The sequence below is a fragment of the Myxine glutinosa genome, chromosome 7 (genome assembly GCF_964187855.1).
Source record: "Myxine glutinosa chromosome 7, kmMyxGlut1.1, whole genome shotgun sequence".
Taxonomy (NCBI): domain Eukaryota; kingdom Metazoa; phylum Chordata; class Myxini; order Myxiniformes; family Myxinidae; genus Myxine; species Myxine glutinosa.
This window is the reverse complement of record NC_136267.1, coordinates 72,159,635-72,186,068: the sequence shown is the minus strand read 5'-3', so window position 1 is coordinate 72,186,068 and position 26,434 is coordinate 72,159,635. Positions and strand designations below refer to the sequence as shown.

General features: G+C 49.9%; 1 protein-coding gene across 1 annotated transcript in view; it reads right to left on the bottom strand.

Moving 5' to 3' along the window:
• The window catches only part of LOC137431323 (ceramide transfer protein), a 112,141-nt gene that overhangs the window by 10,064 nt on the left and 75,643 nt on the right, over positions 1 to 26,434 (bottom strand). Inside the window, exons 5-11 of the mRNA XM_078781863.1 lie at positions 13,421 to 13,525; positions 13,134 to 13,291; positions 12,684 to 12,780; positions 9,467 to 9,549; positions 9,126 to 9,209; positions 8,615 to 8,710; positions 49 to 181 (exon numbers count right to left, since the gene is read on the bottom strand). Coding sequence (XP_078637989.1) covers positions 49 to 181; positions 8,615 to 8,710; positions 9,126 to 9,209; positions 9,467 to 9,549; positions 12,684 to 12,780; positions 13,134 to 13,291; positions 13,421 to 13,525 — 756 coding nt within the window. The remainder of the gene's footprint in view (positions 1 to 48; positions 182 to 8,614; positions 8,711 to 9,125; positions 9,210 to 9,466; positions 9,550 to 12,683; positions 12,781 to 13,133; positions 13,292 to 13,420; positions 13,526 to 26,434) is intronic.

Here is a 26,434-nt window from a genome sequence, read left to right as displayed (position 1 = left end):
TCGACAATTCAAAAGTAACCCGTTACTCTCTCGGTTTAAGAAACTTACTCTCCCACTCCGTTCGGTAATCCACTGTCCAGAAGTAATGGCAGAGTTCCCGTCCCGTCACACCACGTACTGTGTGCGTCGCTTTCAAGGGGTCCAGCACGATCCCGTTTTCTTCCAACTCACTGCGGTACACCTGGCAATAACGAGATACAATCAGCACCGACAGACCCAAACAGGCCGAGTCAAAGCCATCGCTGCGCGCTTCTGTTGCTGTGTTCTGTTCCATTAAGATATTTGACTTTGCATTGTATCTTGGCCAATTAATAATGCAATGCATTAGAAGAACATCAGAACAAATTCTGCAAGGATAATGGAGATCCAACTTGGATTGTATTCAGAAAGGCAGGGGTTGAAGAAGATCATGACATTGCTCGATTTATTTAAGGTCAATGCTTCGTTTTAAAGCTTTTGAATGAGGCTTGACAGAATTAGAATAAATAAATAAAATACAGAAAGGTAATACCAGTTCACTGGTTCACCCTGTTTGTCGCTAAAGGTGGCAAAAAGGGTTGGCGTCAGGAAGGGCATCCGGCCGTAAAACATTGCTTCAAAAAGGGGACCAAAAAACAACAACAACCACGGTTCCCGAAAAAGGCCAACCCCCGCTTGCGGGGAAAAATGGCCTCTAAAGGTGGTTATTTTTTTTATATAATCAATTGAAAACCGAAGAAAACAAGACCGAAAGTCTTTCAGCGGCGTAGCCGGGCTTGTTTGATGCTTTAGTTGAAGAGGATAGTATGCCCTGGGTGGAGATACCAGGTAGCATATAATGTAAGTACTGTATTAAATTATTTTAAAGTACTATAAGTCTCTAAGCTGTCTGTCACAATGGAAGTGAAGAGATTGCATTGAGACGTTGGTTTATTCTAAATGTTGGTCAGTTAGTCAACACTATCAAAGTGACCTCAGCACCATCCCGACACACACCACTGTGTGTGTTACGGAATGAGGTGTTTTACGGTGGCCGGAGTGCAAATCCTGCCACCAACCTCCTTGAGAGAGGACCCAGTGAGTTGGTACTCATTTTGCCGACCTCGGAAGGATGGAAGGCTGAGTCAACCCCACCTGGTGTTAATTCAACAGCTGACCGGGATTCAAATTCAGGATCCTCGGATCCCAAGCCCTCCACCCTAACCTAATTACAGGATCCCAAGCTCTCCACCATAACCATTAAGCCAACACCAGGCTTAATTAGAGGCAGTCATAAGATATGCTTCAATGTTTGAAGAGCCCTAAATCAAAGTTTTAATTATACATGATCTGGTAGGCATGCACTCCCCTCCTAACCTCCCCATATATATCATCACACTGTTGTCATAATTTCAGTTCCCTCCAATCATCAAGTGTGATAATTTGCCCCAACCAGGTATATGATGTAATACATGAACATTCCCCAAAGTGTTTTGAAAGAAACATAACTGGCAAAGCCAAATGGCATTCATTCTACTTTTCAGAAGCGTAATTGTCGGCTATAAAACTCACCCAATATGTAAGATAAATATGTGAGGGACATACATACATACGGAGAGGCAAACATCTATGCCGTAAAAAAATCGTGTGTTTAATCATGCTTTTGCCAGTCCTAAAAGCCTCTATGCGAGTTTGAGAAGAGGAAGAAGCTCTAAAGTATGGCTTTGAAGGAGCTGGGGCTCCCACGTCGATCGGAAGAATGGACGCGACAAAAAGCTGGAATTCATCCGAGTTGCTTTAATCAAACCAAACACTCAGGCACTCTGAAAAGCCCGTTTATCGGGCAGCAATATATATACATATTATCCCGGAGCGTTTGCCCAGGAAAGGCGAGAGGGGGCGTGGCCCAGCGTCCTGGCTGCGGCCTGGCAAGTTGAGGGCGAGCCTGCCCGGGCGTCCTGGACGAGCCCGGCATGGTGATCGCTCCGCGTCCTTGATAGGTGCAAGGCGATTGTGAAAACCCAGCGGTAGCCGCTACACACGTCCCCCCAGAATCGACTTGCACCGGCAGGGTCAATTTGAGGGGGGTCCTGATGACCCGGCCGAAGCGACCCCTGGCGGGTCGTGGGAGGGGGTCCGGTGTGGTGGTGGGCGGTCGAGTGGGGGGCACCGTGGACGGGGGGCGGCCTCGCCGCGGCGGAAGGGCCACCCGTGGTGGGTGGTCGACGTCCACGTGCGCCGGCTTGAGGCGGTCCACCGCAATCCGGTCCGACCTGCCGCCGATGTCGATGACGAACGACTTGTCGTCCCGTCGCAGCACCCGGAAGGGCCCGTCGTACGGCGGCCGGAGTGGCCCCGATGTGCGTCGTGACGCACAAAAACATACTCCGCTGTGCGAAGTGCTGGGGGGACGTAGGACTGGGGGTCACCGTGGTGGGATGTTGGCACGGGGGCAAACCGTCGGGCGGCCTCCTGGAGGTCCGAGCGCTGGTGAGCTGCGGACCAGGGAATGGTAGCGTCGGGCACGAATTCGCCCGGGACGCGTAGCGCCTGGCCATAGACAAGCTCGGCGGTGGATGCCTGGAGGTCCTCCTTGGGGGCCGTGCGGAGGCCCAAAAGGACCCACGGCAGCCGGTCGGCCCAACCGCCGTCTTGAAGGCCGGCCATGAGCGCGGCCTTCATGGAGCGGTGGAATCGCTCGCACAACCCGTTTGCTTGGGGGTGGTAGGCCGTAGTACGGTGGAGCTTGACCCCCAGGTTGCGGGCGACCGCGCCCCACAGCTCGGAGGTGAACTGTGGTCCGCGGTCTGACGAGATGTCCGCCGGTGCGCCGAAGCGGGTGACCCAGGTGGCGATGAAAGCCTGCGCCACGTCGGCGGTGGTGGTGGAGACGAGGGGAACGGCCTCCGGCCACCTGGTGGTCCTGTCCACCATGGTGAGCAGGTGTGTGAACCCGTGACGGGGGGAGGGGGCCCACCAGATCCACGTTGACGTGGTCGAAACGTCGTTCGGGCACGGTGAAAGGTGCCAGCGGGGCCTGGGTGTGTCGGTGGACCTTGGCCCGTTGGCAGGCCGTGCAGGTGCTGGTCCAATCGCGGACGTCCCGACGAAGGCCGTGCCAGACGAATCGCGCCGACACCAGCTTCTGGGAAGCTTTCCGGCCCGGGTGGGAAAGGCCGTGGAGGGAGGCGAAGATGCGGCGTTGCCAGGTGACGGGCACGATGGGGCGAGGCTGGCCTTGGGAGACGTCGCAGAGCAGGACAGTGTCCGCGAAGGGGATGTCGGCCAGGCGGAGGCCCGTGTCCGCCGCCCGGAGGGCTTGCACCGTGGTGTCGGTGGTTTGGTCCGCCGCCATAAGCGCAAAGTCCACGCCCAGGTGGACCGCGTTCGCGCTGGCCCGGGAAAGACAGTCGGCCACGGCGTTGTTTTTGCCGGCGACGTGCCGGATGTCCGTGGTAAACTCCGACACGGCGGAGAGGTGGCGCTGTTGGCGGGCCGACCACGGCTCCGTGACCTTGGCCATGGCGTAAACCAACGGCTTGTGGTCGACGAACGCCGTGAAAGGTCGGCCCTCCAGGAGGTGGCGGAAATGGTGGACGGCCAGGTGTAGACCGAGGAGCTCCCGGTCAAACGTGCTGTATTTGAGCTCGTTCGGCCGGAGCTGCCGGCTGAAAAAGGCGAGTGGCTGCCAAACCCCGTTCACCCATTGCTCATGTATGGCGCCCACCGCGTAGTCGGAGGCATCCGTGGTGAGGGCGATGGGAGCGTTGAGCACCGGGTGAGCGAGCAGTGTTGCGTCGGCGAGGGCCCGCTTTGAGCTTTGGAAGGCCGCATCCATTGCTGCGGACCAGGCGATGTCGTGCTTGGCCGGCTTGCCCCGGAGGGCTTCGTAGAGGGGCCGCATGAGTTGAGCAGCGCGGGGCACGAAGCGGTGATAATAATTCACCATTCCCAGGAATTCCTGCAGGGCCTTTATGGTGCGGGGACGCGGGAACGTGATGATGGCCTCGACCTTGGTTGGCAGCGGCACGGCCCCGTTCTTGGTGATGTGGTGGCCCAAAAAATCAACGGCCGTCGTGCCGAAGTGGCATTTGGCCAGGTTGACGATGAGGCCGTGCTCGCTGAGGCGCCCGAACAGTGTTCGGAGGTGGAAGAGGTGCTCGGCCCGGGACGTGCTGGCGACGAGGATGTCGTCCAGGTAAACGAAAAGGAACGGCAGGTCACGCAGCACGCCGTCCATCAAGCGCTGGAACGCCTGAGCCGCGTTCTTGAGACCAAACGGCATCCGCAAGAATTTGAATAAGCCGAACGGCGTGATGACTGCCGTTTTAGGGACGTCGGCCGCCCTGACAGGTACCTGGTGATATCCCCGTATGAGATCAATTTTCGAAAAAATGACCCGTCCCGCCAGACGGGCGGAGAAGTCTTGGATATGCGGGATCGGGTACCTGTCGGGGGTGGTAGCGTCATTGAGACGGCGGTAGTCGCCACACGGGCGCCATCCACCCCCCGGCTTTGGCACGATGTGCAGTGGCGAGGCCCACGCGCTATCGGAGCGCCGCACGATGCCGAGGTGCTCCAACGCGTCGAATTCGGCCTTCGCCACGGCGAGCTTGGCTGGGTCGAGGCGGCGGGCCCTGGCATAGACCGGCGGGCCCGTGGTTGGTATGTGGTGCTCGATCCCATGCCGTACTGCGACGGCCGAAAACGTCGGCCGTGTGAGGGCCGGGAACTCCGTGAGCAGGCGAGCAAACTCGTTCGCCGCCGGGACGGCGCATGCCAGCTCGGTCGGCGCGGAGCTGCTCAATGTGCATACCAGGGAGCTGAAGGTTTCGGCGTTGATTAAACGACGCCGTTGGACGTCCACCAGCAGTCCGTGTGCGCAGAGGAAGTCGGCGCCTAGTAGAGCCATGGGCACGTTTGCGGTTACAAACGTCCAAGCAAAGCGTTGGCCGCCGAAGCAGAGGGTGACGTTGCGCGGGCCGAAGGTGCGGATGGTCGATCCGTTGGCCGCAACCAAGGAGGGGCCGCAAACCGCGGATTGCCTGTCCTGGTCAGAGGCGGGTATGACGCTCAGTTGGGCGCCGGTGTCGCACAGGAAGTGCCGTCCGGACGCTTTATCCGTGATGAACAGTAAGTTGCCCGTGTGGCCGGCGCGCATGGCTGGTAATGAACGCCGGCCCGGCCGTTTCCCGGCCTGCCGAAGGTGCACGGGGGTCGGCATGTCCGGGCCTTCTGTCCGAACCTGGCATGATAGTAACACCACGCTTGGTCAGGTGGAGGCCCCGGTCGTCATGCTGGAGGTGGTCCGCTCGGTGTAGCGGCCGCCAATTGCGTCGGCAGTTCGGTCGTCGACCGTGCCGGGTGCTCGGGCGCCATGGGTGTTGCGTCGGACGGCGGTGGGTCCCATGTCGCCGCTGCGATGCGCTGTCCTGCGGCGGAGATCTTGTCGGCTTCTCTGGCAAGGGCCCGGGGATCTGTGATCGTCGTGCTTGCCAGGGCGAGGCGTACTGGGTTAGGCAGCTGACGGAGGAACAGCTCCCGGAACAGGAATGCCGGAGAGTGCTCGCCGAGCAGTGAAAGCATGTAGTCCATTCGCTCGGAAGGGCGCGTGTCGCCGAGCTCGGGCAGGTCGAGCAGGCGCCGTGCGCGTTCCGCCGATGGGAGGGCGAAAGCGTCGAGGAGAAGCTTCTTAATCGCGCCGTATTTGTCAGCGGCTGGCGGGCTCTCGAGGAGGCTCAGGGCGCGGGCCGCGGTGGCCGAACCGAGCGCTGCTACCACATGGTGGAAGCGGGTGTCGTCGGCCGTGATGCCTCGCAGGGCGAACAGGGAATCCGCCTGTGCGAACCAAACCGCCGCGTGAGCCTCCCAGAAGGTAGGCAGTTTAAGGGCGACTGCCGTGTCCATGTCGGTAGGTCACCAATGAAGGAGCTGGGGCTCCCACGTCGATCGGAAGAATGGACGCGACAAAAAGCTGGAATTCATCCGAGTTGCTTTAATCAAACCAAACACTCAGGCACTCTGAAAAGCCCGTTTATCGGGCAGCAATATATATACATATTATCCTGGAGCGTTTGCCCAGGAAAGGCGAGAGGGGGCGTGGCCCAGCGTCCTGGCTGCGGCCTGGCAAGTTGAGGGCGAGCCTGCCCGGGCATGCCCGGGCGTCCCGACCGAGGCCTGGCAAGTTGAGCGCGGGCCTGCCCGGGCGTCCTGGACGAGCCCGGCATGGTGATCGCTCCGCGTCCTTGATAGGTGCAAGGCGATTGTGAAAACCCAGCGGTAGCCGCTACAGCTTATTCACACAGCACTTTGAACGGAAACATTTATTATTCTACGACAGTAGAAACCCTTTAGAAGGATACGAAACGAGCAAACAAAATTATATACCGTGGGACCTCGCTATTCGTGGGGGATACGTTCCTGGAAAATCCGTGAATTGCGAAACCATGAATAGCGGGGCATTGTTTCAATGGAAAAAGGGGGATAGGTTCCTGAGTCGCGAAATGGCTAGGCAAATCCCGCGAATGTTGATAAAAATCCGTGAATGCATGCCGTACCAGTTTCAATGGGGGAAAAGGGAGACAGCTATTGCACTACTAGATACTGTGGAGTGTTTTCATTCTGTACAGTAACTCGCAGGGATGATGTGTTATGCAGCTGGTGGAACATCCTGCGAAGCTCTCAATTATAGTGCGGCTAAAATTTGCGGCCATGAAAGCCATGAAAATGCAAAGCAGACAGCAGTGAATGTAGAAGCAGTTCATGCTCGCAGCTCGTAGATGTTTTTTTGCGTATGTCCAGCTGCTTTATGCATAGTTGGTGAAAGATGGGTTTTATAAATGTGTCAAGCTAGCACCCGTGAATTTTTTTTTGCACCCCAGAAAAACCGCGATTTCGTTGAACACGGCCACGAATACAAAAAACCGCGAATTTGCGGGACACTTTTCCATGATTAGAGAAACAGGTTGCATTTTATCACCCGCGAATACGTGGAACCCGCAAATAAGCGGTACCCACGAATAGCGGAGTCAGACTGTATACAGTAGTGATATTTTGCAAAGCAATAGAAAAACAAATAAAACTACACTGAAAGAACCCACAAACAATAACAACCACAGCCACGATAACAATAGAGTGTTATAAAAGATCCTTATTTTCACGTGTTTTACTTCATGTGTTTCACGTGTTTGTTTGTGTTACACACAATGAAAAACGTAAAGGTAGAGCATGCAGATTGTGATACATGACAGGTTCTATTATATGTCCGGCCTGAACGGCATAGGGATCAAAATGGTGGTGTGTGGAGTCAGCCGTCATACCGCGATAATGACATCGTATCACCCCTGTCATGTGACCAGATCCTCAGCTCTGATTGGTGTATGTTTGAGGGGACATGCATACATACATACATACATACATACAAACACTGTTCTAGAAGGCTTTGCCCTATGGGCTACGCCGTAAAAAAACAACGAAAGTTATGTTCTTTAAATTAAAAAATTATGTTTTACGACACAAGATTATTCGTGTAAATGACAAATGGGCTGTAGAATTTGTGTACCATTGACAAAAAAATATGTAAACTTTGACGTTAAAAAAAACATATTTCAACGTAGCAATTTCTCATAGTGATGACACAGACGTGAAGTAAGCAATGTGAAAACACAGACATCCCAGCTAAAGATATGCACACCGGCACCACACCGACGATGCAATGATCCGTCGCCCAGGCCCATTTAGAGGGAATGTGAGAATATTGCAACACCTCCGTCTGCCTGTCTGTCTGTCTGTCTGTCCATATATTTTAGTTTTAAAATGATTTTCTGTGCAACCGCTTGTCTGATCGATGCAAAACTTTAAACATAGGAGGGACTCCCTATGGAGAATTTTTTTTTTTTTGCATACAAAGTCGAGGCTCGTGTAAGAGCTAACACATTAAGCACAAAAAACATAAACTGACACATAAAACATTAAAATAAGGGAGCGGGAGACAAGAGGAGGGGGGGGGGGTGGGGGAGAGGGAAGCACACAAGCACAACAAACAACAACAGGAGAGAACAAGGACATTGAGAGATCTGTCGAAGAGAGAGGGCTGGGGCAAGGGAGTGAGGGGGAGGGGTACACAGTATAAAGCAAATGAACACTACTAGGAATTTCAGGAAAGAAGTCGAACATTGAAAGAGGTGGATTTGGGGTGTTTTAATGGGGGTAGAAAAGATCAAAGTTTTGGATGGTGGTGAACAGCTGTTTTAAAGACCTGGAGGGAGGAGTGGGATTGAAGAGAGTGTGGAAGTTGGTTCCAGAGGTGGGAGAAAAGAGGAATGAAAGAGTGAAGGTGAGTAGAGGGTCTTGATTTTGGCAGTTTCACCAGAAGAGGGTTGCTGGCAGATATTGTGCATCCTGCAAGAATATTTGAGGGACAGAGCACATACAGAGCTTAGGGAGCAGGGCCGGAGAGGGGTCAGTAGAAGAGAAAAAGACCACCAACCTGCTGCGGTGAGAGAGAGAAAGGCCCTCAGAATCTGTTCCTGTTTGTTTATTGCCTTACCGGTTGTGCCCAATTGTTGCCCTGCTATCCGACTGTCAATTTAACCTTGCTCTCCCATGAGCCTCACACTTTTAGAGGGGAAAAAAAATAATCAAATTTGGAGCAAACCTTCATGTCCCCTTCCTCCACAAGCAGCTGCCAGTTTGCATCTCCTCCAACATCCTGCAGAGAATATTTTAGGTGGTTTGCTATGAGGTCATCTACCTGTGCAAAGAGAGGGAGACAGGGGAGGGTCAGGGGAGTGGAGGTTCCCATGATTAACTCAGCGTACCTCAAGGTACTTACATTGGTAGATCTACAATATGCTGTTACTCTATGTTGAAACCCATGCAGAATGAAAATTTATTCACCTACTTGTGCTGCAAAAATGGCGAGCAATTCATATTTAAGAATTAATATCGAGCAGGTTGTCCCATCCATATTCATAAAGGCCAATTATGCTATTTTCACAAAAAAAATTGCTGAAGTCTTTATGACATCTTTGGATGTGATATATTAGATATTCAGATTAAAAAATAATGCCTTGAAGTTCTCCCTTTTCCACGACAAAAATCTGCACAAAAGGAACTTGTGCCCACAAACCTATTACACTCGAGCAATCTCGGGCTTCATGACTTACCTTTACAGAGAAGCGATGTCTACTTCCCAGGATAGGCTCTGAGCTTGGAGCCGGACCCTGTTTTACTGTGCGAATCCTGTCCATCTGGACACACGCACACAAACACGTGTTTGTGAAGGGACCTGCATATTCAACGGTATTTGTGTAATATGCAGACGACCCTTAGCCTTATTTGTACGAAAAGGAGACGGATTATTCAACATTGTGGTCACACAGAGAGCATCTGTTGAATCGTACATTTCGGTGTTCCATTGCATTCGGCAAGTCACACGACAAACATGTGCCGAAGCGCAATTGTCAATCGTGTAGACAGACACCCAAATCAGAACTACATAGACAACCTGTTCCTCTATTTTCTCATGCCTGTCCAGCGCAGCCTCCACAGCATCAAAGAATTCCTCTTCTTTCATCAAACTGTTCGGACCTTCCTGTTAGGGGTGGGAATTGTGAAACACGAGTATTGAATCCAAGGTTAATTATTGTTTTGCATCACTGAAGGCAAAATTCCTTTGTGCAAAAGCAAACCTTTTACATTTAACATTAGGGCTTTATGGTATCTGCAATGCGATAATGGGAATGTTGAAGAAAATGACGTGAAATCTGTGCATTATAAACACGGCTGCGATGTTGTGTTCGAACCACAGACATTTGTTTTGTACAGTCTGCAGCTCAGGGAATGAGTTGAACTTGCATCACATGCAGGAAAGTGATATCAGGAAGTATCAGTGAGCTTCTACATTAAAAAAAAAAAAAAAAAAAAAAATCTACAAATACTAGACAATACACAAATCAACACTGTACAAGGGTTTTACACTGGAAACACAAATTGTGAGATACTGTAAGTGCTCAGATGGGAGCAGCATACAGGTCAATTTATACAGCGTGTTTGCTGACAAATGTCGAAACATGCTGAACCCAATCCAAAGAAGGAGGGGAGGGAGGAGGGAGGAAATTAAACCGATTTAAAACAAAAGCAATGAAACAAAACTACAACGAGAAAAGGGTATGGCAGCTTAGCCTGCTTTGTGTTCCCATCTGAGCACATGCCTCATTATGCTGAGGATGCAGAATAAAAAAACTGTCCGGTGCATACTGTCCTTGTAATTACACACACTCATGTCTACCAATATCCTTGATATTCATGTTAATCATGTACAAGTTCCACAATGAGGCCGAAACTACTTGTGTACAAGCGTTACGCTTTGGTCCCCCGTCGGTGAAGTGATGTGAGTTGACAAAGTGGAAGACGCAAGGCGGCCATCTTGGATTTTGACGTGGCGACCCAATTTTTTAATAGCGTTCTCCCATATGTGTAGATACACCCACACACCAGATTAGAAGTTAGTAGTTCGTTTATTTTCCAAGATATTTCGCTCACAAGGTTCAGACATATATATGGTGGCTGCCATCTTGGATTTTGATGTGGCGACACAATTTTCAATAGCGTTCTTCCTTATGCTTAGATGCACCCACACACGAGATTAGATGTTAGTAGTTCGTTTATTGTTCAAGATATTTAGCTCACAAGGTTCAGACATATATATGGTGGCAGCCATCTTGGATTTTGACGTGGCGACCAAATTTTCAATAGCGTTCTTCCTTATGCCGAGATACACCCACCCACCAGATTAGAAGTTGGTACTTTGCTTATTTTTCAAGATATTACGCTCACAAGGTTCAGACATACATAGCGTCAGACATACATGGCGGCGGCCATCTTGGATTTTGACATGGGTTGCACCCACACACCAAATTAGAATTCGGTCCTTCGCTTACGCACGCACGCACGTTCGCACGGACGCACGCACGCACACACGGACGGAGGGGAAAACCATAGTCCCCCTTTCGCTCCGCGGTGCGACGGGGGACAAAAAAAATAAAAACAAAAACTCCCACTACAGTCCAATCAAAGTTCTTCTGGATTTGGCGATGACCAACTTCCCCGCAAATGTATCTTGCTCTTCCTCTGCCCCAATTGGCTCATCTGATCATGTTTGTGAATATCAACATCTCTCTGGCCACTCTCAGAACAGCGTCAGTGCCGGTGAGTCTGGCATTTCACTCAGACAAACTGGCAAAGACTGCAAGCAGCCATCGCACTTCAGGACATGTCTCAAATATCTACCCTCCCCTCCCCTCCCCCCGATATTATTTCAGCCTGCGAATTCTTCCACAGAAACGTGCCCTCTCCCATGCACAGATTCGTCCCATCTCGTCTTTGTGAGGCAGTTGCTTTAAAACTTGCATTCTCCTCCTGGAAGGAAAATCCAACCAAAGGCAACCTCAGGTCATTCCAAAAATCCCACAACAAGTGTGTCTACTCTCAGGACAGCCAGAAAACAACACCTGCCCAACCTGAAGAATGAACGTTCAAACTTGCCTCCCTCCTCTAAAACCTGGTAGCACCTTGTCAAGTCGGTCTCTGGTGTATGCTCCCCTTCCATACCTTCCCTCACTTCAAATGGCACAACAACCGACTCCGCTTGTGAGAAGGCCGAATGCCTGAATTCTGTGTTTGTTTAAAATTATTGTGTTCAACCCCTCACTCTTGGTACCCATCCTTCCCTGTTGTGCCCAACTGCTGATGGACTCTGTGTCTTTTGCACCAGAGAAGGTGTTGAAGTTTATGGCAGCCCTCGACTCTGACACTGCTACTGGACCGGACGACATAAGCTCACATGTCCTAAAAACCTGTTCTGTAGTTCTTGCACTTCCTCTCTCTGCCATTTTCACCCTGCCATTTACATTAAAAAGGTACAAAAAATGGATCCCTTCAACTACAGACCAATTCGCTTGCTTCCAATCAGCAAAGTCATGGAATCCATCAAAGCAATTGACATAAAATCATTTCTTTTCCCCAACAGCTTCATCTCAGATCTTCAATTCAGATTCAGACCTGGTCACTCCACATTGACATGCTGCTTCTACTCACCCAACATAGGATGGAGGCCCTCAATATCAACCATGAGTTCAGGGCCGTCTCTCTGGACATATCTCGAGCTTTCGATACAGTCTGGCATCCTGCCTTGCTCTACAAACCCTCTGCCTATGGAATCCATGGAATCCAAGGTAGCTTCACTTTTGGATTACTGACATCCTCCACACTCGTAGCCAATGTGTGGTTCTCAACGGAATCCTTTCATCCCCTCTCCCTGTCAAGGCTGGAGTACCATAAGGCTGTATTCTGGCACCCAGTCCTATTCCTGATCTCCATAAATGATCTCTCTGACTCCCTGGAAAATCCCCTTTATCTCTTTGCTGATGACTCCACCCTCTTCCATGCCGTGATGTCCCTCATCCTTCTGACAGACAGACAGGCAGCCTCTTCCCTCTCCTCTGACCTTGTAAAAAAAAAAACATCACAAACTGGCCAAAAACTTGGACTATGTCTTTCAATCCTGAGATAACACACAGACAGACACACACACACACACACACACACACACACACACACACACACACACACACACACACACACACACACACACACACACGCACGCACGCACACACAGGGTGCTTTCATAGTGCCAAATGCAAACGTCTCAGAACGATAATGGCTTTCCTCATAATCGGGCCCTCCATAACACGATTTCTTCTTCAGCTCTTCCAGAGCGTCCTTATAAGCTTCTTCCACGCGTCTCCTCTTTTCCTGCTCCTGAAAGTAAAACGGTAAAAGTTATCAAATATCAAGAAACAATAAAACGGCAAATTAAATCACACCTTCATCAATGCCAATGAATGTATGAACTTGTTCAAATTTTGCCTGTACAGCTATTTTACTTGTAATTTTCAAATGGAGTAATCTATATCTGTCAGAGTATGTAAATAACTTGAGGTGGGAAGAGGTGGGGGGTGGGAAGAGGTGGGGGGTGGGGGGGGGGGGGGAAGGAGGAAAGGGTGGGGGAGTCTGGAGGTGGTTGATGAAAGGAAGGTGCATGATGTAGTAAATGGTACTCTGCACGGTTTTAACCTCAAGTCTGCTTATTTGAAGCACACAGTACAAAACACCTTTTCCAGACGCTTTTGCCAACTCTCTTCCCTTTTGTTCATAAGCTCAACGCAATGCGACAGAGTTGTAAGAATGCCTGCTGTAGTCGCCTTGAACGTAATTGCTTCTCCTTTAAAGTCGATCCAACTGGTGTCCTTCGGCAAAGGTCCTTGGAAGGCTGCAGGAAAAAAGGAAGTGCAATGGACGACAAAATATAAAGAAACAAAAAACCCACCATGCTCGAAATTCATAACTCAACATGTACAGTGAAGCACAACCCAGATCACAGTGACATCAGCTGCCCGACCTTTTTCTTTGTAGTTTCCATGTCCATTTTCATAAGGTCGAGGCATGGGGAATCCGTCCTCATAATCATCATCGTCGTCATGATCATCATCGCCATAGTCCTCATCTAAACGTAGAAACAAATAATTTTTGAATAAAACTTGCTGACCTGTGCATTTTACATTAACCATGTAAATTCATCCTCGAGGTTAAAAAACTATAAACCTGTCACAATATTGTCAAAAGGATACATGGCTGAAGACTGGCTTAGAGGTACACATACTCGCATCTGAGCTGTCTTGCCGGAGATTGAATCCGGACTCAGCCATAAACCATCATCCTGATGTTTCACAGACATGGCGATTCATCGATGTGTGTGCCGTCCTTCGGATGGACGTTACAATGGGCTTATCATCTGCCGGCATTAGGCGGTAGATGTTAAAGACCCACGGTGTCTTTCGTGAAGATTAGGTGAGCTATCGCCTGAATCCTGAACAAATTCCGGCCACCTGTCCTAACTACTGCTAGGAAGGCAATGCCAAACGACCCAGTATAATCCTAGCGAAGACTGTTTTGGCAGCACCGACACTCTGAAACATTAAGTTACATGAGAATCAAAATACATGGCTGATACATTTCACGAGTACAAAGGGATATCAACGTATTACATACATGAAATGGTGGAACCGTATCCCCTACATCTGTTATCCCCTAAATGGTGGAACCGCATTAAAGCCTACAGATCTTGTTTCTCACAGTCTGAGATTCCTTTAGGTGCTTTTTTACAAACTCCAAGCGGCTTTCATGTGTCTTTCACTGAGGAGAGGCTTCCGTCTGGCCACTATGCCATAAAGCCCAGATCGGTGGAGTGTTGCAGTGATGGTTGTCCTTCTGGAAGTTTCTCCCATCTCCACACAGGATCTATGGAGCTAAGCCAGAGTGACCATCGGGTTCTTGGTCACCTCTCTTACCAAGGCCCTTCTCCCTCGATTGGTCAGTTTGGCCGGGCGGCCAGCTCTAGGAAGAGTCCTGGTTGTTCCAAACTTCTTCCATTTAAAAATTATGGAGGCCACTGTGCTCTTGGGAACCTCAATGCAGCAGAATTTTTTTTGTGGGCTTCCCTGATCTGTGCCCCCGACACAATCCTGTGTCTGAGATCTGCAGGCAGTTCCTTCGTCCTCATGGCTTGGTTTTTGCTCTGATATGCATTGTCAGCTGTGAGACCTTATATAGACAGGTGTGTGCCTTTCCAAATCATGTCCAATCAATTGACTTTACCACAGGTGGACTCCAATCAAGGTGCAGAAACATCTCAAAAATGATCAAGAGAAATGGGAGGCATCTGAGCTAAATTTCAAGTGTCGTAGCAAAAGGTCTGAATACTTATGTCAATGTGATATTTCAGTTTTTTCTTTTTAATAAATTTGCAAAACTTTCCAAAATCCTGTTTTCTCTTTGTCATTATGGGGTATTGAGTGGAGATTGACGAGGGAAAAAATGAATTTAAACGATTTCAGCATAAGGCTGCAACATAACAAAATGTGAAAAAGTGAACTGGTCTGAATACTTTCTGAATACACTGTGTGTGTGTGTGTGTGTGTGTGTGTGTGTGTGTGTGTGTGTGTGTGTGTGTGTGTGTGTATATATATATATATATATATAGTTACGGTTTTGAGTCTAAAGTGAGCCTAATAAAGGTTAAAGTCTGTCCCCCATAGATAGTCACACAAGCAACATGTAGCCTCATTTGTAGTATAGTTATTTCTTCGTATGTGTGAGAATAGGCCCTTTCCAGTGTTAATTCTGCGTTGTGTAAAGCCAGGAAAATAGGCCCTACTGCCACCGATCATCCTACGTCCGTAACCTCAATACAGTTTGTTAACATTGGTTCATTTTGGGCGAGTTAACACGAGGGAGGCAGAGGAGGATCGGGGCGGAGTCGAGGCGGAGCGGCAGGAGCGATGACGGTAAGCATGAGCCGCCAATCAGAGCTCAGGGGTGGTGGCATCAGAGGGCGTGGTGAGAAGAGTCTGGTGAATTCCAGAAAGTTCGCGGGGCGTGCCGATGAAACCCGATGCACAAAGCCCTCGACAGGACTCGCAGAGGAGAGGGAGAGCCAAAAGGACTAGCGCTGGAGAACCCAAAGGACTCGCAGAGGAGAAGGACTTGCTGGGGGAGAGAAAGAGATTAAACAGGACTGGTGCTGGAGAACCCAAAGGACTTGCAGAAGAGGACTGAAGCGGAGGACTTGCCGGGAGGGAGGAAGACATTAAAGAGAACTTACAGCCAGAACGCGTGGTGCTTGATGAGCTTGATGCGCCTTGCCGTACTTGCATGAGAACGGCTGAGTAACCGCCCTTTGCCGTAAAAGTCCGCCCTTTGCCGTAAAAGTCCGCCCCTTGCCGTTCCGCCCGATATATCGCCCTTGTTCGAGAGACGCGCTACGAGCCCCGGTCTTCGCCTATCACCATCTTCGCGGGACGCACGTGGACCACAGAGAGCCGGACGGGGCCGATCCTGGACGACCACATCAGCGCGTTGGTGAACATCGACATCTGCAATTCCCTGTGTGAGTGTGAGAGAGACGGGCCCGTTGTCCAGATATAAGTTAAGACTGTATAAGGATTTCTCTGTGTCTCTTTGTCCTGAACTGTACATACGTGTGGGAATCATTAAACCCATCTGTTCTTCCTTTTTTCTTGGTTCGATCGTTCCCGTGGTATCTCCATTTGATTAAGCGTGGCACGAATAGAACCGCTTAAATCGGGGTCCATTAATTGAGACTGCGCGGATCACGTGTACGCAAACCGCTCGGCGTACTCCAACCTCACGTGGTTCGTGCGAGGCTTGCTACCTCGTTTCCGTAGCGGCGCGAGTACTTAGGTATGAGCGAGAATTTGGTCCCGAAACCCTATTTTCCGCTCGCCCGGAAAGGACGCAATAAGTCTCGGTTCCGCCAGGCCAGTAAAGACAAGGGGATTAATCCCTCCTTGATAAGGGAAAGAAGGCCGGCGAGAGAACCGCAACAATATATATATAACCCCCGCTCTAGTGGGGAAAATGGCCTTAAAACGATCATTCATTCATTCATTCATATAATATATATGTATGTATATATATATATATATATATATATATATATATATATATATATATATATATATATATATATATATATTGTTATGAATTTGGTAGAGCAACATCTAGAGCTAGGTAGATCTGTATAGGTAGGTATTCGACTGTCGTGACAGGGACTCTACATGTAATAAGTTCTTGATGTTTAGGCGTTTGTCGGGGTAAGATGTATGATTGTGGATCTACCTGGAGATTCGAGTGTTAAGTAGTGAGGGATTAAAGGTAACGCCCCTGTGAGTCTCACCTAGTAGTCAAACCTTTGTCCATTATGGCACTGCAAACCACATAAACATTAGTTAGGTCTTTAGCGCAACATTAAATAATTCCTTTCCCTGACAATGACTTCGGAACAAACGGACAGGAAACCAGGCCAAAAACACCGCCACAATTGGCCGCCACCGTTTACACCTCCAAGGCCTACAAACCTCGCCTGGTACGTGTTATAACACAAGGACCGCGGGGTCGGGGACGGGAGAGTGGAGTGATGCGGCAGAGGGCGTGACCTGGGTGAGCCGGCGAGTTGGGAGGCTTTTATTGGCTGAGGAGTGCGCCAATGTGACGTCATCGGCCAGAGATATTATCGACGGTCGGACGCCATTTTTGAACAGTTGGCACTGAACAGTTGGCACTGAACAGTTGGCACTTGGCAGTTGGCTGCCAGCACTCCCGCAGAGAGTCGAGTCGAGTGGAGTTCAAAGGAGTTCACGGCTTGAGAGGGTCCCGGTGCGATCCAGAGTTTGGAGAGTCCTTCCTGTCCCTGGTCAAGTGGAGTTCGTTTGCTTTGTGCAGCCCTGCGTTGGACCTTTGGAGCAAGGGAGCTCGTGGTGTGGGTGTGCCGTTGAACCGACGAGGCCTGGTGGCGCTCGGAGGCAGACGGAGAGGGCCGCGGGGCGGTGTTACACTGAAGACGAAAGGAGCCAGATAAGCCCGAGCTCCGCGTTTACACTTTACATGACGAGACGTGTTATTTTCGTATTCATCTCCCTCGTATCGTGTTTGATATCTGTTGTGTGTGGGATCCCAATTTAGGCTTATTAGAGTTATTAGTATCACCGGCGTGTGCTTTTTCACTGTCTACTTTTCATGAATAAATCCTTGTATTATTTTCTATATATATCTGAACGCAGTTTCCTGTTGGATTTTAATAGATAAGGCGGCGGAGCTTTGCTGTGTCCCGTCCCGCCATTCCGCGCGTTTAACTTTAGTTTAAGTGTTTGATTTGGAATCCGCTATTGAGTTCTCGCCTCGGGAGTTAAAGCCTCGCAATTGGCCATCCGCAACTGTGGTGTTAATCGCGGTTGCGTGACAATATATATATATATATATATATATATATATATATATATATATATATATATATTGTTGCGGATATGAGGATTGCATTTTTTTGATTGTGTGTATTGTATTGTGGTAAATTGATGAACATTGTTTGGATATGGCCCCTCCTGCCTCCGGAGTTGTGTAAAGATAAAAAGGGCGTCTCGGTAGTTAATTCCATAAACACCACATTGCAGGACACGATAAAACCCTTGTTCAGTAGCTTATATCTTATTATGTGTTTTAGAGTAAGGCCTTGTCTTCCATTAGAATGACACTCCATTGCACCGAATCAATTAAGAATAGCTCCCCTTCAATAATTCCATTTCCCAGCCAAACTCTCCATCTGTGGGTAAAGCAGTTCACAAGCGTGGGGTGCATGCCCTCTCAATTCGCTGCTATAGTGAATATGTGCTCCGTGCTCTGTTTGAACAGGAGGGGCGGGGTCGCCAGGGAGAGGCAAGCCCAGGGCGCGCCACGAAGGGCGGGGCTGTGCAGCCCCATGCCCAAATAAGGAAACAAGCCCGTGGCTCGCCACGAGGGGCGTGCCGTCGGCGCGATGCCCAAATAAGGAGACAAGCCCGTGGGATTACGATACAAGGTCACGAAACAGAGCACGGGGGAGAGGGCGTGTCAGTCCCGCGCTGGAGAGAAGTGAGAGGAAGGGAATACGAGCTGAGCTGCGTGGAGAGGTACACGACAAAGAAAGGGTCCAAGAGAAAGCAGAGGAACTTTTGCAAAGAGATACGGCAGATGAGTCCAGCCCCGTTTCAACCAGCCGCGTGAAGCCCTGACGGGGCAGCGAGTGACCCTGCCGGCGTGCGCTGTAAAGCCGAATACCAGGAGCTGCCGGCGTGCGCTGTAAAGCGGATTACAAGGAGCTGCCGGCTCCCCGCTTCCCGCCCGGAGTGGACCTGCTCGCTGTGCCCTGTGATCCCACCTGCTCATCCTTTCCAGCCATTCCTGCCTGCTAGTTCCCCATTTGCGTACGTGAGTTTGTTTTGTTCGTGCTGTCCTGGGTAGTAACTAAGTCTGTATAAGCTAGTAATTTTCACTGTGTCACCTGCGTTTTCATGTCCGCTGTAAATACCCGTGACTGCTGTTTTTGCTTATGTGTGTGTAAATAATAATAAACCCCGTTACTCTTCTGTACGTCTTCTTCTTCTTCCTCTTTGCATTCGTCGTCTTAGTCTTTTCCACATTGAATATCTGTGGCGCGATACGGCCAACGTTTGGATGAATCGGGTTTAGTCGGGGAACAACTGTTCGGCCGCGGTTACCTCCGCTCGGTAAAAATAACATCTAATCCGCGGACCGTAACAATATATATATATATATATATATATACATATATATATATATATACATATATATATATATATACATATATATATATATATATACATATATATATATATATACATATATACATATATATACATATATATATATATATACATATACATATATATATATATATACATATACATATATATATATATATATATATATATATATATATATATATATATATATATATATATAAATATACTTTTTTTGAACAATGAACTGAATGAACTTTGAACAATGGTGACTGTACCGATTGGTGCTTGGGGGTGTATTGGTGCGTTATAGGTGCTTTCATGGTGCGTCGATGCAGAGCAGACTGTCTCCCCCCCAGAAAGAACAATTACAGGTCCTGGGTTAGTCTTGTAAATAAAAGTAGTGTCAATTGTAAATAATGCTCCCCACCGTCAATGTATAGTTTGAAGACCATTCCGCAATTCGGTTAACTGTGGGCGTAAGTCTGTTAGGCAGGGTGCAATGGAGCAGCGGGACACATTTATTTATGTTTTAAAACTGTCGCACTCAGGGTCAGGTTAAAAGTAGAGGGAACTACACCTACGTGTCACACTAAATAAAAGTTGTAGGCCCGGGCCGTGCCTAAGAGGAGGAGGGTGCAGTGTTGCGGTTATGAGGATGGCATTTTTTAAATTGTATTGTATTGGAAATGGTGATGAACATTGTTTGGATATGGCCCCTCCTGCCTCCGGAGTTGTGTAAAGATAAAAAGGGCGTCTCGGTAGTTAATTCCATAAACACCACATTGCAGGACCCGATAAAACCCTTGTTCAGTAGCTTATATCTTATTATGTGTTTTAGAGTAAGGCCTTGTCTTCCATTAGAATAATACTCCATTGCACCGAGTGAAAAAGAGATAGATTCCCTTCATTCCCATTCCCAAAAACCTCCATTCCCCCTTTCGTCGATTGGCAATTACATCCCCTCCAATTGCCGCCATTGACCACGAGGCAGGGTCGGAGAAGAAAGGCGTGTCTCCACCTCGTCATAGAGGGGAGGAGTGAGCCAGCCCCACTCGACCAACCATGAACAAGGGGTTTGGCTAGAGAGGGCGGAGGAAGGGCGATCGGGGAGGTTCGCAAAGGTTGAGGGGCGGGGCCTATATAACCCGCCGGCGGGGCGTTCCCGAAAGAGTTGAGTCCAAGGGAGGAGACGAGAGATAAGTCCAGCAGTTGAGACAAGGAGGGAGGAGACAAGGGCTGGGTCGTCAGAGAGTTGCGCTTTTACTGAGTCCAAAGAAAGAGCTGGGTCGTCAGAGAGTTGCGCTTTTACTGAGTCCAAAGAAAGAGCTGGGTCGCCAGAGCAGATGCGCTTTTACTGAGACAAGCAGCTCCGACCCGTGACTCCGCGCACACGACAAGCTCGGTGGCATCAGCGGCCGTCGAGGTCCAGCCCGACGTCCCGTGCGGGATCAAGCTCCAGCCAGCTCCGTGCCGTCCTCCCCCCTCCAGCCACCCACCTCCTTCCAGCAATCCACTCTGCAATTCCCCGCGTGAGTCAGTGTCTTTGTTTGTTCTGTCCTGGGTAGTAAGTAAGCCTGTTAGATAAGCTAGTATTTTCACTGTGTCACCTGCGTCTCATGTCCCCTGTAAATAAACGTGACTGCTTTCTTTTTGCTTATGTGTGTAAATAATAATAAACCCAGTTACTCTTCTGTACGTCTTCTTCCTCTTTGCATTCGGTCGCTTTAGAGTTTTCCCGATTGAGTAGCTGCGGCGCGATACGGCCAACGTTTGGGTTGAATCGGGTTTTAGTCGGGGAATAACTGTTCGGCCGCGGTTACACCACCGCTCGGTCATAATAACATCTAATCCGCGGTCCGTAACAATTGGTGTCAGAAGTGTCGGATTCGGACCTGAAGCGTTTAACGCGCTCAAAATTACAAAGTACCGAAATTGCTTTTGTTTTATAAAACCCGAATTTTGAAATCGCGCCATGGCTGGTCAAGGCGACGGGATGCCGGTGGGAGAGATAGACGGGGTGGAATCGACCCAGGACCTCGGGGAAATGTATGTGGATGAAAGAGAGGAGGAGAACATTGGCAATGTGGTTGAGGGGGTATCAGACGCACAAAATGGCGCTCTCACGCACGAGGTTACGGGCGCGCAAAATGGCGCCTCGCACATGGCCACGGCGACCGCGCCCGCGACCGTAGCAGCGCCACCGGTGGATTTGAATCTTTTTATGATACAAATGAAGGCCCTTATGGACAAGAATAGTGAGCGATTGGAAGGCCAAATGGGACAAATGGGGAACCGGATGGATGCTCAGGGTGAGCGATTGGAGGGCCAAATGGGGGTAATGAGGGACGAAGTGAGGGCTGATAGTGAGCGATTGGGGGGAGAAATGGGGGGCAAAATGGGAGAAATGGGGGAACGGCTAGAAGCTAAATTTGAGGGGTTAGACAACGGGATAAAAGAGGTAAAGAATGGGTTAACGGGGGTGGAAAATAGAATGGCTGCCCAGGAGAATCAGTTAGAGGGGGTGAAAAATGGGTTAATGGGGTTAGAAAATAGGATGGAAGATAAATTGCGGGAAATAGGGGAGCAATCCGCCCGGGAAATCGAACAGATGGGGAACCAGATAGAGGAGGTGAAAATCGGGTTAGAAAGTAAATTGGATGCTCAGAGGGATGAATTGGGACAGATGAGGGTGGCATCTACAAAAGAGAGGGAGGAGATGAAAGAGGAGATACGACGAGGTGTAAGTGAGGAGGTCTCGGGGGTACGCGAGGAGGTAAAGCGAGGTGAAAAGCGTATAGAGAAAGAGGTGAGAAATGGGACGGCAAAGTTACAAGGGGGAATAGAAGATCTGACGGAGGAGGTGGAACAGCTGACAGAGGAACAAACGGAGTTAGTGGAGCAGGTTCAAAGGAACACTGCGGTACTAGGAGGGTTAAAGGCGACACAAAAAGAAATTTAAAATGACTTAATAGCGACACAGAGGCAATGTCAGATGGTACGTGAGGGACTGACAATGAGGTTGGACGAGGTGACAGAGGTAATGGAGACAAAGGACCGGCAGGTGAGGATGCACATAGAGACGGTCACGGTAGCCTTAGAGGACGAACTTGAAGAGACGCACCGGGAAATAAAAGAGGTGAAGCAAAAGTTAAAGGAGGTGTTAGAGGGGGTGAGTGAAATTAAGAAGAGACGGACAGAAACTAAAAGAGAAATCCAGGAGGAGGTGATGGAATATGTACAAGGTCGGTGCTCAACTCATAATGATGTGCTCACTAACCAAATAAAGAGTTTGCAGGTGGCGAAGGAGGTGAGGAGACGAGGTGCCAAGGTGAGTGGCGATATACGTGGAAATGTAGATGTGTGAGGGGAGCTTCAGTCAGCTTGGGGGTTGCTTTGGACCCGGGTGTTTGTGAGAGGCCGTTGGTGAAGTGTGCGACAGGTCTGGTGTGTGAAAGAGGAGGTGTGCGAGAATGTCCGACTCTGGGGTGTGTGAGGAAAAAGTGCGCGCCAAGGAGTGAATGTGCTGTCGAGAGTGAGTCGGTCGTAGCGCGTGTGCGAGGGGGCACATGGAAGCGCGGTGTGGTGAGTGTTACATAGGATGTAAAGAGAGAGTGTACACCTGTGGTGAGTGTTACAGAGGATGTAACGAGAGAGTGTACACCTGTGGTGAGTGTTACGGAGGAAGTAACGAAAGAGTGTGCACAAGAGGACGCGCGAGAAAGGTGTGTAACGGACGTGTGCATGGGGAAAGAGTGCGCTGCCAAGAGTAAGGGAGAATGCACACCTGTGGTGAGTGTTACAGAGGATGTAACGAGAGAGTGTACACCTGTGGTGAGTGTTACAGAGGGTGTAACGGGAGAGTGTGCGCGAAAAAGGTGTGTAACGGACAGGGGCATGAGAAAAGAGTGCGCTGTCGAGAGCAAAGGTGAGTGCGTTGTCAAGAGTGGAGGTGAGAGTAGTGAGAGTGACACGGAGCGTGAGTTGGTTGTGACAGGTGAGCGAGGATGTACACCTGGAATGGAGGGATGCACACCTGAAATGGTAGAGCGTGTGTGGGAATGCACACTTGAGTTGGTCGTGAGGCACGTGGTTGGGTGTGCGAGTGAGAGCACACCTGTGATTGTCACAGAGGAGGTGACCGAGAAGGGGGCGCGAAGAAGTGTGTTGGTGAGGTGTGCGAGCGACGAATGTGTGCCAAGGTGTTCGGTGGTCAGGTGTGTGACCAAGTCTGTGAGCGGAATGAGTGTACCTGGGTGTGTAAGAGAAGGTGCAATGACCAAGAGCAGGGAGACGGCTGGATGTATGAGCAAGAAAGGGGTAGCGTATGCGTGTAAGCATGCAGGTGAGGCATCGACGGTAACCGGGTTAGCGGTTAGAGCGACTTATAGCCGAATCGGGCCCTCGGTGCACGTCGGGCAGCTTCGCGTGCCGCGAGGACCAGCGGGGATCCGAACCACGGCGGGTTCGAAAGGACCGCCGTACGTGATCCACGCTGGGCCGCGTTTGGAACGGCCGCGTCCGTGCTCCACTAGGCGGAGCGGGCAGCCCGATAGGAAGGGTCGTCATGGCGACCCATTTTTGTTGAGACGTTCCGGCAGGTCGAGATCGGGACATTGGATGGCTCCGTGCCGAGGTGGTGCGTGGGATCTCGGCCCGGGTAAGCCCCCGTCCCTACACTGAATGCGGGACGTATCCAGCCGCCGGCACCAAACAACCCGCATTCATTGCTCGGCTTTACGAAGCCGGGCTTTGGACAGGAATTGGCGCACCGAGAGGCACTAGTGAGTGGACGGTGATGATGATAATAGTGATAGTGGTTTTCATACGAAATTTAGAAAAGTGAATAGAATTGGCAGTAACTGGAAAATTTTTGATTGGTTGAAATTTGGTGAGCAAAATTGGTAGTGGAACGTCCCCGATGTGGTGGGATGGCAACTCTGTCATCCCTCACAGAGGGCACCAAGGGGGGCAAAGGAGCACTAGATTATGGTGTTGATGGCAGTGAAAACTAGCCCGGGTGGGTTAGGATATATCGTGTGTAGGGATCTAGCGAAGATGACATTAGGTAACGTTAAGATTAGTTAGTGACAAGGATACCTATAGTGGGGACGCAGGTAGATTAGTGTGGATGATAATGACGTGGTATGTGCTTAATTTAAAGGGAAGACGGGGAGCACTAAGTTAGCAGGGCAACAGGTAGTTCAGATGATGCCGTGTGAGTGTTGGAGGTGTATCCAAGTGTATTGAGCAGTGTGTGAGGAAGGACCAGGTGTGATTGCACAGGTGTGCAACTGAACAGGTGGATGGAGCAGTGTATGAGTGAGTAAAGGTGATGGGTATTGTGTTGACCAAATGGTCCAGGGAGAAGAAGGGTGCAGGTGGCACCAGGTATGATTGCACAGGTGTGCAACAACAGGTATGAGGAACAGGTGTATAGAGAATGGTTGTGTGAAATACATGGAGTGTGGAGTATATGGAGTATTGGAATGGATGGTCGTGGAGTGAGTATGGTGGAAGTTGTGGAGTGGAGTGGATGGTGCGAAGGTGTGAATGGGGGAAGAGTGGACCCCCATCACGGATACCCGGGGCGGGTAGTGTAAGTGTTAGGTAGAGGGTATAGGTAAATTGTGGTTGGATATTGGCATCTGTGGTGCGGGTGGAAGAATGATGTTTGGATGGGTGCATTAGTGTTGTGGAAATGGCTGGGCGTGTCGCCTGTTAGTGTGTGTAGTTGGTTTGGGCACTCCACCACTGTGAGGATGTCGGCCAGGTGAGGCCGCAGGTGGGCTCTGGGAGCCGTTAGAGTTGTGGTGGATGGGGCCCGAGGATCCGGAGGACGGACCCGGGTAGCCCAGTGCCAGAGGGCACCAAGGGGTGACAGAGCCGGGAGGGGCCTTCCCCAGTTAGTTAGGTTAGGGTGAGGAGCTAGGTAAGCTCGGGTGGCAACTGCAGTGGTGGAGGTGTGCAGGTGGGTAGGCCTGCTGGGAGAGCTACACGTCACAGCCCAGAAATTGTGCAAGGGCACCGGGAGATGAATCGGGGGAGTGAGACCCCAAATTGAGAAGCACCACAGTTTGGTCAATGGGAATTGGTTTTTAGAACCCATAGTGTAAGTTGGCCAATGGATTGGCAGGGAAAGACCCCGGGTAGAGTAAAGAGTGTTAAAGTCATTTAGAGGGTAGATAGGATGAAGGATCTCCTCGCACCGTCTGCATCCACTCACCTGAGATGACGTACCTCCACACCATGCCATGTTTTGATTATTTTTTATTGTGCAGATGTTTGGATTGTGAGACGCATCATGATGTGGGTGTGACATTGTGCTTGATGTTCCATCTCTCCCTCCTTATGAGGATTGATGATAGCAAATTTTGAAGTAGAGGGATTGTGGAGACGAATTTGGTATAAGGGAAATAAGGGGAGACGTGACAGTAGCGACGAATTTGTAAATGTGTAGATTTTGTACATATGGGGTAAGGGCAAGGGTAGTGTAGGTGACAGGGGGGTGACGTACGGTAGGGACGAGCTTTCTCACTTCGCCCTCCGTACGCATTTCGCCTTGCATTGCCTTATTGATGTGTACCCTTGTGACCTTACCCCTCGCTCATTTGTCTTGTCCCCCTTTTGTCTCCCACATGACCTGTGCACCATTGGGCGCCGAGGGGAGCGTGCGTGAGTCCTTCATTGTGCGCCCGGAATTCCCAGAACCAGCTGTCTGCATCGATGCACCACATTATGGACCACATGTCTGTGGCCGAGCACCACTTATGGACCCCATGGGTTGGGGCATGGCCCCTCTGCTGGAACCGGCCATGAGGGCCCGTAATCTTGCTGGCGGACCTTGGCCACAGGGCACCGATGCCCCACAGGTGAACCACACGTAGTCGGCCCTGTGGGCCATAAATAAAGATAAATAAAATGGACACGTTTGGGCAAGCTTTATTGCAAATAGGCCGCCAGTAAGAAAATGAAGGAAAAGACAACAACTGGAAGAAATAATAATAGCCAGCAGAGGGAGCCGAAGAGCAAGAGATCACCTGCAGGGTAAGGGGTTGTTGTTTTTATTTTCATTGAACAATGGTGACTGCACCGATTGGTGCTTGGGGGTGTATTGGTGCGTTATAGGTGCTTTCATGGTGCGTCGATGCAGAGCAGACTGTCTCCCCCCCAGAAAGAACAATTACAGGTCCTGGGTTAGTCTTGTAAATAAAAAGTAGTGTCAATTGTAAATAATGCTCCCCACCGTCAATGTATAGTTT